Raw genomic sequence first — 15,290 nt, forward strand, 5'->3', positions numbered from 1 at the left:
ATTAGCAGTGTAACATTTATTTGTATGGAGTGCTAGTCACTATTTGCTGTTATAAAGTCGCTGCCTATGCTAACATGTTTTTGATATCCAATTTTGATAAAGTAAAGGCAAATATAGTTCTACTACAGGAATTACATCTACTACAAAAAATTCTGAATAACGTACTTTAAAGGAAACTGTAGCTACAAAATTAAAAATGAAAGCAGTGTCATTACAAACTGAGTTTTTATTCATATGCTCAGAGATGCCTTCTTAAAAGCACACAGATTAAGAAACAACAGTTACTCTAACACCAAGACTTGCAGTGAAATACGACATTTCAGGAAAGAATTTGAGTTCTTTGATTTGCATATTTTCTACATTTTCTTTTACTGGCAACACATCGTCTTTTTTGAAGCTGTGTACATTGCAATAAATTTAAAACCAGATGTCTTCATCTGTCACAGACAAATGTAGTGCTTAAAATTCTTACATTCAGGAAACTCCCAACCAACGGATGCTGGTGTTTAAACCTCAGGATCATGTACAACTAGTAGCTGATGAATCAGATTTTTTTTTTTCCAGTGGCTTTTTAAACTCCTTCAGCTTTATTATAGCGCACTATGCGTTCCCAAAACATTCTGATCCTTCCTTTCTTCTGTAGGTCTGACAAGCTCTGTCAAGACTACTGTCTTTAGCTGTAATATTTATGTAATATTTATTATATTTACTCTGCAATACCTCTCCCTGTGTCATCAGTATTCCTCCTAACCATAAGTGGTTTTATGAGATGTAATTTAGGGTACTTTGGAAAAGAATTAAACTAACCCACAAGCAGATATGCTTAATGTTGAGTTAAAAAAACTCTACAGGGAAATCAAACAGAGTAAATATTGTGGTCTGTATTTATGCTTAACTTTATTTTGCTACGCCTTTTTCATATAAACAAACTCTAAGAGCAAAAGACATCTGACAGCAGCCTTTGCCATTAGGAATCTCTATACATTCTTAAATAACCAACAAGAACCTCACTCAGGTAAATCGAGATGGCTTCAGTTGTTCTGCCTGAGTGAGGAAAAAAAAGTTGAAATTGGAGGGTTCAGAATTGGATTTATCCATTTCCATTCTACTGTACTATTTTTATGGAAAAAAATATGAAGTGCAAATACTGCAGTGCCAGATTACTTGATCCATAATGAAAGTAAATTCACTTCAATCTGGAATTTATCTTTAATAGATGTAGTTTGACACAGCAGTCTTACAGTTTTCCTGTAACACTCTAGAAGTACTAAACTCTGTCTCCAATGAAGACCATCAGCTAATACCTGAATCATTAACATAACACACGCAGCCTTCTTGGATGGTCAAGGGAAAAAAAAAAAGACAAATAGCATATTGCATTTTCTGCTGGGGCACATAGTTCATTCGGGCTCCAGCACACACGCTCACTTCTACCCTCACAGTCTCTGTAGCATGCTGCAGCAGTTCCCAGAGGTATGGTTTTAGGATTGGGGCCCTATGTCCAGGCCAATGCCTGCTCCATAGGTACCCACGTTTTTGGCTCACCTCACTGTCCTGCGTGATCTGGACTTGCTCGCCTTGAGGAACCTGGGCTATGTGGAGATGTCCCTGCGGGATCCACAACAAAAGAAAACACCAGGAAGCATCAGAAGAAAACCAAAACTAGAGGAAGAAGCTATTAACTTGGATTCAGTACAGCTTAATGGATTCACAGTTGTAGATGGAAGCAAAATACTAAATGAAAAACATTAAAAATTGCTTTTAAAAAGCGTAACCACATTTCACCACATTTTCATGCAAAGTGTAAGTGAAGTGAGTTTTGAAGAGAAAATCATTCATTTTCATGTAGGAGGAAAAGGAAATGGACATAACAATAAATAACATTTATGTAATTAAATAACATTTCTCTACAAAAGAAGCATCTGCAATTTTTGACTGATACACAAAATGTAAGACTAACATGCTTTGGTAGATTAGGTCTCCTAAACCTGTGTGTTCAAAACAAGAAACCCATTTAAAGAACTTGGAAACTCAGTTCTCAAAACAGATGTGACAAAACTATTCACAGTTATTTTTAGAAGGTACCTGTAAGTATCCATAAATCTTTAGAAATTCACAAAGTTACGGTGAGGTACAGTTCCATGCTAACAACCATCTCCCAGGCTGCTATAAATTGGCACAAAGTTATTAACTTGAATGCAGTTACACTGGCTTATATTAGCTGAGAATCTGCCCTAACGGTTTTAATAAGGTTAATGCTTTGTGTTGCTGGCCATACCCGCCACTTCAGAATGGTATCGTGCCTATCATTTGATCAAAATGCGGATAAGAAAGTGGAAGGAATTCCTCATGCACCCTGACCAGCCGTGAGAAGTCTTTGCTACTATGATGTACCTGAAGGGAGATTGGATTCTAAATAACCTACTTCAGGGTTTATAAGGCTTTGTGTTCATTTTAATATGCTTGCATGAGACAGAGATTAAAGATAATCATTTGGAATTCTGTCAAAGGCTCTTCTTATTTTATAACACAAGAACAATTGCATGTGATTTTCAAAGAAACACAGATCCCTCTATTTCAAACAGTTTCATTTCCTTTGGAAGGAAACTGTCTATTTATAGGGAGAAAAAACATACTGAAAGTATCACTCTGACAATAGAGACTGTATATAAAATTAGAGCACAGCCCAGTCCATGTTGAGATTAGAATCACTTTCCCTCCTTAACATCAAGCTCTCAGGGCTCCCAGGAAAAAACACCGAACATTTAAGAGATCCATTTATAGTCTTTCCAAATAAGCTTTTTTTTTTTTTCTGGGGAAAGGGGCGAAGAAGGTGACTTTCTTCACCTTTGTATCACACAGCATTCCAAAAAAGAACTGCTCACTCATCTTTTGCAGATACATTGCTGGCCTTCAAGGACAGCGTGTTTAGTTTGTCCACAAATTCCAACAAAATCTTTTTGAATCGTAACTCTTGAAGTTTATAGATATTCAGCAAATCCTTGGCATTCAATTCAACAGTATAGATGACTACTCCCCTACTAATGACTCAGACTGACTTATACACATCATTCCCTCAAACTGAAAAAGCAGCACCACTTTCTTCTGTTTCAGGGACTTCCCCACATTTAAGACAAATGATGACAACTTAGGCCGCGGGTTGCAGTGGATAAAGAGTCTTTGATAAAGAGTCTCGTGGTCAACAAATGTCAATATTTATAACTTGCGCTTATATATGTGTATCTGAATGGATACGCATGTAAAGGACTCAGCTAACAGATGTTCAAAAATGCTTTAGAATGCAGTTATTTTTAAAAATGAAAATAAATGAATGTGACTATGAATCAAATGTGGTTTTGTTTTGCATGTCATAGTCAGAACTACTTCTTACATTTAAATTGTACACTTTGTAGGTCTGCTATTATTATAGTAACTGTGCAAGCAAATGGCCAAGTAGAGACTTGACTACTCAATTCTAGTCGGAGTAATCAATGTGCATTTATCTGTAACAATTTTGTGAGCAAATCCTGCACTGAGATTTTTGCCAAATAACCCTTTAAAAGTTGGTTGTTTTTGTTTTTTATACAACTTCAATGTTTAGTTTCTGAAAATCATGCTTAAGAAGTGATGATAGGTCATTTTGTAAAAATAAAATAAATAAATTTCAACTGAAGCAAAAGTCTGCAGTAACGTAGATTGTTTAAATAGAATAATGTAGAAAAGGTTGAGTACATACTACTTGGACTTGTCCATCTTCTCCTATTTGGTGGATCTGGACTTGCTGAGCATTGGCTAGTGCATAATGTAGTGCCTGGGGCTGGTTCTGTTGGATCTCGTTAGAAGCTGAAACTGCACTCTGCGGACCCTCTGAAAGAGACAAAAATGCAGCTCTATTATATCTGCAGATCTTGTGCCAGGGGCCATGCAACAATGCGAACTTAAAAAACGTGGAAAACAAATGCAGTCAGTAAGCAGATGCAGCTCATTTATACCTTAATATTCTTTATGCATGTTCACTCCACAAGTTCCAGTGGAGTCCCAAAGGTTAGTTTTTAAATGTATGCTTTCTCAGAGACAAAATATCTTTTGAATCTAGATTAAGGGTTCTGCAAATGTAAAAGTAGTATCACAGGAAAAACACACACATTTCGTAGGCAGTTTATCACTTTTTGTGCACCTGTGTAGCTGAGAAATATTACTGCTTATTTTACTCTAATACCATGCTCTACTACTAGTAAAAAAAAAAAATGTGCAAAAATCACCCTCTAAATCATCTCAAAGCTGACTCTCACATAGTCTTATCCTATGACAGTGTCCCAGTTTCCAAAATCCCTTATCTTTTTCGTGTTGACACACACAGACTTTCTCTCCCTCTCCAAATGCAGAGGACAGAACATGTGATGTCCCAGACAGAAGCCTCAGCACTGCAGGCTGTCTCAAGGAAGAAAACAAAACAAAACAAACAAAAAAAAGCAGGTCAATTTCTCGACTTGGATGAAATTTAAACAGTACCTCAAACTGGAAATTAAAGTGCTCTGGAAATGCTCCTAGTGAAAATGTATGCAGAGGATAAGACCAAAGGACCTGACCGCTTTCTTCTGGTCACTGTGTCACTCACCAGGAAAACCATCGCATGATTTCAAGAGGATAACAACTTGTATTAGAAGTTGACATACTGTATATTTATTTATAGGCTTTCTGGCTTCAGGGAAAAGAACGTCAAATTTAAGAGGCAAAATGCAAGTAAAAAGAACTAAAATTATTTTGTAATATACAACCACTCAAACTATTATTTTTTGTAACCTGAAGTTTTTATGCATTTGGGGGTCAATGATACTGAGACTAATAATGTCTGTACTAAGAGGTTCAACTGGAATACAAGGGAGAAGAGGCTGATTCTGTGGAATCCACCACCAGCAGGTGACCACCACTGGATACCCCATTTCCTTTTAAGAGTCAGGAAAGGCAGAGGAGCTTATAGCACAATGACACTTCAGCAGCACGTGACAAGGTCAAGAACACACTGCTGGGAAAATCCTCACAACTTCCCAGTATCATGCAAATTAGAAAGATTCACCATGAGTCCCTGTTTTGTTGTTTGTTTGGTTTTAATTTGAGACAACTGGGAGACCATCCTAAGTCTTTTAGAGTAACGAATATGAAGCAAGGCTTTTTATATACAGTATTTCCGTAATCAGTTTAATGGTTTTCTTCTGCTATGCTACAAAAATATATCATACGAAATCTTTGAAGTGCTACATTTGTTTTACAATTTTTCGCAAGTATTTATTGCTCTGACCATGACTTATGCTACATGGTAATATAAAACACATTAAGATCTAACACGCAGTAGCATTCAATACTACAGGGCTTTCAAACTGTCCAAGTACAGGAAACTGTAATGAAAATATTTAAGAAACAGTGTCACTCTACTTCCATTGTAGATAATTTTCTTACAAGATGTTATGTATTGTTTAAATAAAGACTACAAGGGCTTCATCCTGCTCAGAGATGATTGATGGCTGATGTTTTTGGTTTTGTTTTTTTTTTAAATGTGATGGATGGTTACTGAACCAACATACCAGGTTCTGGTTTTCATAAATTTTTAATACCTCTACTTAATACCCTAAGATTTATTCTGGAAACAGAGCGTTACTTTCAAAAGACTGAGCTTTATCCAATCATACAAATATTTTAATGGAAATGTTCTTTAATAAAATTATCCATTTGTTTTTTTTTTCATCATGTCTGCAAATGTTTGTGGAAAAACACAATTCTGAGTTTAAGTCTGAACATGGGAATTGGACACTAATTCAATACCACCGAGCTAGTATTTACTTATTTGTTGAAAAGTTTAGTTGCCTAACAATTCAACTAAACAGCTGTAATTATGTCAACAATCTGCAAATACGTAACTACAACCAGAACACTAATGCAGTAACTCAGTAAAACATAACGAGTACATGTTTTTGCTATCTATTGAATACCTTACGTCTGACTAGTAGGTAACTCCAAAAAAATACATCATTTCTTAAATATAGCCCAGTCGGTTACTGTACAATCCTGGTATTTCCTGCACTGTTGTACGGTATTGCTGTGAAGAATTCAGAACTGGATTAACAAATCACAACTGGTACAAAAGTCCTGGCTGCGGTATGAAAAACTGCAGTGGCAGCCAAATAAAAATGTGATTTGATCAAATTGTGATACTAGATCATCATGCAAGTTTCTTTATGCAATTAATCTTTATTTTTTATTTCATAAAATAGCATTTTGTGAGGATATTAAATGGCTAAGAATGCCCACTGTTACTCATCTTGCTTCTTAGAGGCTATTGCTGGTCCGTACAGCTGTGATTTTGTCTTCCCAGTCTCCCACTAAGTAACTCAACAGCTGAGCTGCAATTCACCATCTGGTCAAACCATGGTGTCCAAATACATAATCCTTCATTTAGATGTGTGCGTGTATATATACATAACTTCATATATATATATACACACACACACATTTGAGTGTATATATAGATATGCATACACATCACTAACCGCAAAACTGGACTTGGGACACAAGTGAGGTTAGATACTTGTTTCACTTCCAGATTTAATAACTTTTTAACAGTACTTTTCCTGTAGCTTAAGCTACCACTACACAAACTGCAACGCTGTACTTCTGAGAACACACTAAGATGCATTTATAATTAGCATTCATTTTCTGTTTGGGGAAGTTATGCAATAAAGTGAGATCAAAGAAATAAGCACCAGCAGGTAAAAAAAAATATATATATATATATATTTTTATATTTATATTTATATTTTAAAAAAAAAAAAGAAAATATATATATATATATATTTTACGTATGTATTATATGCACATATTGAAATGCATTTTAAACTTTATTTAAAAAACATCTTTTGCTTCACAGATGCCAGAAATTATTAAGCTGTTCAGAACTGGGAAGAGAAGATATGCACTGAATGCAGTCATACTGTATATCTTACCTAACCTACTATGGTTACCTACAAATAGTTTTACAGTTTGACATCAGTGCAACCACCACACTTTTCCCTCCCCCCCCTTTTTTTCTTTTTAGGAATAAAGAAGAGGATTGAGCAGTGTCTAAAAACACATATTTTATATTTGTTTTTCTCTAAATATCTGACCAGACAAAAGTAATATTTATCCATTTTTAAACATTCTCCATTAAAAATAAACACAAACATGAATAGCACACAGCTTGAATAGAGGATATGTCAACAGTTATAAATCACTATCATGTAAACTATCTGGCTTCACATTTACAACTTTGATATATTAGAGAATCCCTGGCACTCAGAAACTGCACAGCTGAACTCTTGCTGTGAAGTCTTCCATTGCACTTCTTAGGGGTACTTCGACATCACCCGAACGGCGTATATAGTGCCAATACCGAGCACCTGACCTGAGGCATCCCCAAAGCATCCTCCGTGAGAAGGAAGAGCTTTGGAGCTATCCAGAGAACAGAAAATGTGGCACTGACCACTCCACAGGTGGTTAAGTTGCGATACAGGAGAAGAAAGTAACTGCTGAAATATTCCTTCCTCACAAACTGAAATCGGACCTTTCACATTTTCCATTTATTTACTGTGTCTGCTTGTGAGTCAACGAAAATTTAGCTTAAGTAAGTCTGTCTTGTCAGACAAACATTCAAGAGTTGGCAAAATCACCCTCCATAAAAGTTACTCGTCACATTTTTCAAAGCTAATCTTTCTCAAACATTTCAGAGCAAGATTAGATTTGTCAGACAAATGTAATTTGTAACTGTTTCAAGAGTATGTGTTTAACTTTCAGCTAAGATCAATTTTAAAAATTCCTCACATCAAAGGCAAAACCTTTGGCATTTTCTAATTCCTTCCTATTCTCGTTATACTTCATATTTATCAGTTGAGCATCTGGCTTCTCATTTTGGAAGGAAACGTAGGAGGTACGGATTCTGCAGCAGACGGGATTCAAGTTTAGATTCCTTACTTACGTACCATTACTCAAACCTGGTTCACTGGCCTATAGGCCTCACAGCTCCGTGCTTCTGCTTACAACCTAGCTTGTGTTTTCCCACTTCCTTGATATGACTTCCTAGCAAGGAAAGGTTAAGGGGTAGATAGAAGTAGTCTTCAAAAACACGAAGTAGGATAAATCCCCACTAATGAGCAATTCACAGAAATAAATCTGTATCCTGTAAACCATTATCTCAGCCTGACTCAGGAGTGCTCCAGCACTCCAATTTTGCAGAGCAGCTTGAAGATTTGGCTGCAATACCCATTTTCATGTGTGACATCTTGGCAGAGCTGAGCCCTTCAGCCCAAATCTACATGTAAATCCCAAAGTCATAGACCTAATTAATAATTCCAACATGGAAAATTGTGATAACAGCTTTAACAATCTTAAGAGAAATTAAAAGAAAGGGAGAGATGGCACTCTTCAATTAATCCTCCTCTCAAAAAACTCATTTCCTACTCCCTTCCCTCCGCAGACTGCTAACATTTTTAAAAAGAATATCTAGCTAAATTATCATGGCAGCCGTGTGTACAACTCCTATCAGGAAAAATGAGGGACAAAAGCACACATTAAAGACTAACACATTGGCTCTGAGAGGAGCAATTCACTGCAGTTAATATAATACCTCAAGTCCAACAAAAGGCAACGGCTTCGAATGGAAAAGACAGGAAAAAAAACAGGAAACAAGTTCTGCCTTAATTTAACTGTCTGCTACAACAACTTTATGCAACCCATAAATCTTGTGGCTACTGTAAATCTGCATAGTCAATTAAACATAGAACAATCTTAATGAATGTCTTTGAGGGTGAAGGACAGAAGAGGCATTCATTCATCTTTTCCCACCAGCTTCCTTAGACATGTTTTTTGTCCGCAGATCACTTCCTCTTCAGCTCTTAACACTCGAACAGTATCACAGAATTACAGTGCTAAAAACTTGTCAGGTCTATGTAAGGACAATGTACTCAGCCTTTTGCTTTCTATGGCATTTCCACAGCTAATTTTTCCTTATGATGAACAGAAGAGGGAGGAAATCTGTTATCATTTTTAAGTGCACAAAGCAAATCAAAGCCACACGCTACATAAGGCTTTTATGCACAACGAGCATAAAAAGCCTAAAAGTTTTGACATGTGCAGAAGAAACAAGCTGAAGAATAGCAACCCTTTTCAGATGTAAATATTTCAGAATTATTTATTTTGTGTGCAATGACTCAGTGCTCATAAGAAGCACAAAATCGCAGAATAGATGAGGCTGTTAAGGACCCCTTGAGGTCACCTAATCCAACCTCCCTGTTCAGAGCATGCTCAGCTAGAACAGGTTGCTCAGGACCGTGACCAGCTGCAGATGGAGTCTCTGCAACCTCTCTGGGCAACCTGTTCCCGTGTTCAACCAACCTTAAAATTCCTCAGAGCCAGAGAAACAGAAGTCAGGTTGCAGAAGGCGAGTTTCAGACTTCTGTTTTTTTCTCTTAATCTCTTCTAAAAAGCACCTCTGTAAAATCAAGTCCCCTAATTCAAAGGAGAAGTCCAGCAGAGCAGTGACCATGCTGATTTGACACTATTTCAAGAACTAACACAAACACTATTTAAACTGGTACGTAGAGATGTTCAACAATTTTTCGCTGCCAGACAGAAAAGTGTGAAGCTATTCTAGACTTTTAGCACAGCAACATTTAAGGAAATATTCTGATACACACCGAGTTGGACTCGATGATCCTTGTGGGTCCCTTCCAACTCAGGATATCCTATTATTCTATGCTTCTACATAGGAGAACAGCGTTCCTTTATAGCATTTGAAGAAAGTGCCAATAACTTCCTGCTGATTTAAACACGTATTGTTACAGTAAGGTATAATAGAAAGCTACCTTGAAAAAATACTGAAAAAATATTACTTCAAGCCAAACAACTGGTTTGGGTTGGAGTCTTTTTTGGTCCACCTTTTGATCCCAACTTTAATACAAGCTACAATATATTACAAGTTCATAATCAGAAAAACACTACCACACTAAGGAAAAGGTTCATGCAGGGAATGTGGTGTTCATTTATTCACACTCAGGCCCTCAAAATCATATTTAAACATCCCAATGATGTTTTCAGAACAGCTCAGCTGCATGGCAGACACCACGATACTATGCATTTACTCAGGGCATCTGTTGATGGCAACAGAGCATCTTTAAAAACAGTGCTTTGTAAAGGCTATGGGAAAATCTTCCGGAGTATGCCCTAAAACTTCCCTGGGAAATTATCATCATTTTGCAATTCAGAGGGCTTAAATACTCCTACAAATAGTTGAGGTTTATCATATTTAATCTGGGGGTGCAATGTGTTTTTTAGAGCCCACGAAGATGTTACACCAGAAACTGTGCTGCATATCCATGCATCCTTTGCGGCCTTGCATCTTTTAGTGTAAACACAACACAGGAATCATTCACAATAATTCATTTGTTCGACTTTAAGTGCTACCTTTCGAGAGAGCTGCTGTATTTCGCCAAGCAGATGAACAACCAAAACGCCTGTTAGGTACGTACCGACTCGGTGGACCCAACCACGGGTATTCTGATGGAGGGTGCAGCACCCAGGAGCTGACCTTAACAGCTACAACTAACGATAGTGGGAAACAGTTTCTCAAGTAGCTGAATTCCAGAGCATTCAAGGCTCACCTTAACTTGCCCCCTGAAACAAACGCTACCATAAAAACTGTCTGGGTTCATATGTAACACTTTAAAAAGCCATATTTGACAGCTATGTTGTCATAACTGTGAAATACAGACCTCCTTTACTTCAGAGCTGTGAAATATTACTTCTCTTTCCTGCTAGCTGGCAGCAGGAATTCTGCTATATCCACTATACAGTGTATATAATAAGGAACAGATGCCTGTGAATTATGATGCTGTAATTCCATCGAGGGCTTCCAGAGATGTCAAACCACAAAGGCAAAGTCTGAGAGGTTCACGAAGTTACCTGAACAGAGCAGTGGAATTACAGCCCTGTCATGCAAAAGTTACCTCCTCAGACAGTGTGTGAACCCCTGTGGTTGCCTTTTATCTTTTCTTCTTTTCCCTCATTCAGCCCCTCATCCCAACCCTCCCCCTTTTCCTCATACCTCTTCTTTCTTCGGGTGAAATTCCTCTCCCACCTGATTTTGGAATGCAAATTAGTTTTTAAAGGACCGCCCGATTTGGAGAAGTGGGCTGTTTTTCTACTTTTTCACAGTGGGTGTGAAAGCAGTGGTGAATTCAGCTAACATCTTTATAGCCTCCTAGAAAACGATGCCAATGACATTCTGAGTAATAGCAATATTTTAAAGAAAATTAACAAAAAACTCTGAATTCGTGGAACATTTTCATGTACCATTACCAAAGGCAGCTGTTAATGCTATTGCCAGTACTCCACTTTTGGCTGCACAGCTTATATACAGTCCTGCAAATGACATGTCAAGATGCCTTAGCTGACCTTCATCAGATTTAGGACCAAAGACAGCTTCCTAAGGACTTGCAGTCACCAATGTGCTATCCAGGGGACTTGGGAGCTGAGATAGGTGGTACAGTGAGAGGCCCAGGTGGCAGAAAATCTGGGTGCACAACCTGAAACACTGCAGTGACTTTTGCAGAACCACCTCCTGTGTGTCTGTACCATGCTGCTCCTGCCTGCTCAGACAGCACAGGTATCTGTACCCATGGAACATTTTATTCACAAATTGGGTTTGTGAAACTGTGACCAGCCTACAGTGAAAAAAATTGGAGTTTTCAGCTAAGCAAAAAAAAAAAAAAAAAAAAAGCCAAAAACTTACAGCCTTCTAATGCCAAGAACTCACTGAGCCTGATACTGTGTTTTACATCTCTATAACAGTCTCCCCAAATCTCCAAACCAGGAGATTAAAGACAGAAGATTAAAGATCAGCATTTTTTAATAATAAATCTCAACAAAAGTCAATGGGTACAGCCTAATGAGCACAGGCCTATAATATCAACTTACTACTGCATTTTTATTCTAAAGAGACTGAAAATAAAAATCCCATCAACATATATGGCTTATGGTTATCATTAGGTTGATTAGTTGTTTTAATTTGAGGATTTTGGATATGATTCCCAGTTCCAGCACATAAAATTTTCCATTGAAAGCAGATTTTGGCATTCTTTGCATGAGATACAGTGGTTAGTGTTAACATGCAACCAAAAATTTTATGCAGGCAAATAAACTTACTTCCTTTTCTTTGGGCTCACTTCCAAAACGCTGTTTTTAATATATGATGTACAAATGTCCCGTAACACTGCTTTATATTAAAAGCATGAGCCAGAAATGTCCTATGAGAACACTTCTTAGGTCAGTATTTTTCATTTGTTATTATTATTCATGCCTACGCACCTATGTGGAAATATAGAATCAGCTACAACATATTTAATTTCTTCAGAGGAAAATACTTTATGAACAAAATTTAGCACGTCCTACTAAATAGTGTTAGCACACCGAGGAAGATTTATTCACTTGACTCCACTTATGAACATCAGTTGCAGATAAATATTTTGACCTTCTCAAAGTTTAACATGGTAAGATATATATACGATGCTGCACTTTGTGAATTTTTTCAATTAGCACATGGGCAGGGACAGTCCCAACCACACTAGTGAAGCCAGGAGCTCAGAGTATGTACAAATCAACAAAGCTAATCTCTCACACACACCGGAATATACTACACTTTAATTTCTGACAAATCCCTATTTTACTACTGGTTTAGAGACAGTCTCCCTTCTCCCTCTTCTCTTTGTGAACAAAGACAAACCTCTTACTTCTCTTCTTGGATCAAGAGTGCATCTCAGCCAGGAGAGTGACTGCAATTTGTAGATGAAACAGTATTGTATGTTCATGCTGCAAGGGACCAACTATGGTACAAGCCCCAGGAGGCTATCAAAGATTCTGAATGTACCAGAAGGTGGCTGGCTTGCACTGAAGCCCGCAGTGATTTAACTATGAGTGGCTGGCTTCAATTAGAAAATGAATACTCCAGTCACTCCTTGAGGAGTACAGCAGACATATGTTCATACTGTAAACAGAGAGGCCTTTTTGCCAATGATAAATGGTACTTCAAAAAACATAAGCAATAATACAAAATTCACTCCAAAGAAAAACAAATTGAAAGTGTGGGTTTCTCCATTTATATTTTTTACATAAAAATATTTGAATTTGTGGGCAAAATATGCACCTGTTGTAACTATAGCTTAAGATAAAAATCATTGCAAGGTACTTTAAAAAACAAATGGCATTATTACTATAAGTTTCCAGGTCTCTGGAAACTTTTTATTTATTTTTTTTTTACCTGAACCACCGTAAGATGACGACGAAGGTGTTCGCCTGGAGAAGCTTTTCACGGCAAGACTCTGGCCTCGCTGCTTCCGCCTCCAAGCTGTTCGGCATTTGGAGTCTATGCTTTGCTTGATTCGATACCAGTCAGATTCTGTGATTCCAAATTTATAAAATAGATGACCTATAATTAGAGAGAAACACAAAGGGATGGAAACTAGGACAAGTCTGTATTTTCAGGAAAATGCATGGATGATACAGTCACGCACACAAGGCGAACAAAGTAAGAGAGCAGCTCTGCCTAAAGAAATACAATGACATTACAAAATATGCCATAGTTATACAGTGGTGAGATTTAAACAGCTATTCACAAAATTAAGTAATCATACATACGTACACAATTGTGTATTTAGAAGTGTCACCACTATGAAACTTCCCAATCTACACTTCTATCCAAGGAAACTGCACTTTTATATTTCAGATGAGCAACACTGAAACAGAAGAATCCAGTCCTTCTAAACCCAAACTGGATAAAGTTTTATTGATTGCTGATAGTGCCCACGATATTTATGCATAAGTCCAACGCCACATAAAGCTTCATATAAAACAAACTCTTAAAGCTCAGTGCAAGATTCATCAGAATCCAACAAAAACACAGCACAAAATTCAGATCTTCTGAAAATGATGCTACTACTCTTAAGTCATGTAAAGAGCCACATTCTGCACTCTCCAACATTTAGTGCTAAGTTGCCAAACCGTTATGAAAAAATAATGTTGACTTGTGAGTTGAACTGCTTGAGTATTTTGAAACAAAGCTCATGCAGATCGAGCCCTGCTGCCAACTCAAACCCGGTTCATTAATGTCTGCAACCTCTGCAATCGAAGTGGAAGCCTAATTGTACAAGAAATGGAGCAAAACTACGATTTTGGGTCCAAAAAAATACTCACTTCAACATCTGGACAAATGGTTTAAAATTGAGAAGGAAATATGTCGTACATTGGTAGCTTTTTCAAGGGACTCCTCGTACTGCTACAGACTTTTACCGTTTTATTGTAAGCCTTACAGTGGTTTATATTTTGCTTAAAGCATTTAGAGTTGAGGGCATTTGACTGTATTAAGAGAAATTTGTGATTCTCATGACTACAGAAAAAACACTCCAAAAAATTAAATCCAAATTTTTGAACTGTGAAGTAAACTGGAACTATCCAAACATTTAACAGTCTTTACAATTCCATTACTTTTAAGCTTTTCAGATTTAGATCTGCAATAAAGCAGTTAAAAATCAATCCAAAGCTGTAATATTTGTTTTTACTCAGTGTGGCTGTGCTTGAAGGACCTCTTAAGATTCTTGTATTCCTTTTTGTATCAAATGCTTTCCGTACGCTGCAAAATAAAACCATCTTTTCAACCTACTGGGTTTGCAAATTTACTCTCAAATGGGATCCTGAAATACTTAAGCGAAGCAGTTAAATGCACGCTTAAGCTGCTGTATAGTCCTTTGAACAGGATACAGGCTGTTCACGTAGGACAACAGATTTGAAGCTTAGGGCAGCAGAATGCCAGGTTTATACAAACTAAGAGCTCTGCACTTCAACCGAGCTGAGAGCCCTCAGAGTCTGAAATTCACAGGTAACTGATCTAACAGGCAAGAGGAATGCTGCATCTCTTAAGTCTTAATCATTTTTCAATCATCTATTTTCTGATGCTTTAAGTTATTTTACTAGAGATTTGTTCCAAGAGCAATGAGAACATAGAGGAGGAAAGCACTGGCATCAAAAAGCCAATTCAAAAACTCTTTTAAAAGCCCAAGATTCCTCACTGGCAAGTGACAGTAGGCACGTTATTTAGAGATTGCTTTACAACCCCTGCATTATGTCTCCAAAACGAGGGTGGGAGTAGGGAAGGAGGCAAACTGACTAAAATTATCATCTGCTGCTGTGCAACAGTTTCCTTTCCATGGGTG

The 15,290-nt window shown here is 37.3% G+C and overlaps 1 protein-coding gene across 2 annotated transcripts in view; it reads right to left on the reverse strand.

The window, feature by feature from the left end:
- BANP (BTG3 associated nuclear protein) overlaps positions 1-15,290 on the reverse strand; it is a 145,815-nt gene that overhangs the window by 67,520 nt on the left and 63,005 nt on the right. The window contains exons 8-10 of one of the 2 annotated variants that reach the window (XM_035566269.2): positions 13,343-13,510; positions 3,737-3,867; positions 1,546-1,608 (exon numbers count right to left, since the gene is read on the reverse strand). In XM_035566269.2, the coding sequence (XP_035422162.1) occupies positions 1,546-1,608; positions 3,737-3,867; positions 13,343-13,510 (362 nt within the window). Of the gene's footprint in view, positions 1-1,545; positions 1,618-3,736; positions 3,868-13,342; positions 13,511-15,290 lie in introns of both variants that reach the window. The other variant, XM_035566268.2, reaches the window with a different exon arrangement.

The sequence above is a fragment of the Cygnus atratus genome, chromosome 12, assembly GCF_013377495.2.
Source record: "Cygnus atratus isolate AKBS03 ecotype Queensland, Australia chromosome 12, CAtr_DNAZoo_HiC_assembly, whole genome shotgun sequence".
Classification (NCBI taxonomy): domain Eukaryota; kingdom Metazoa; phylum Chordata; class Aves; order Anseriformes; family Anatidae; genus Cygnus; species Cygnus atratus.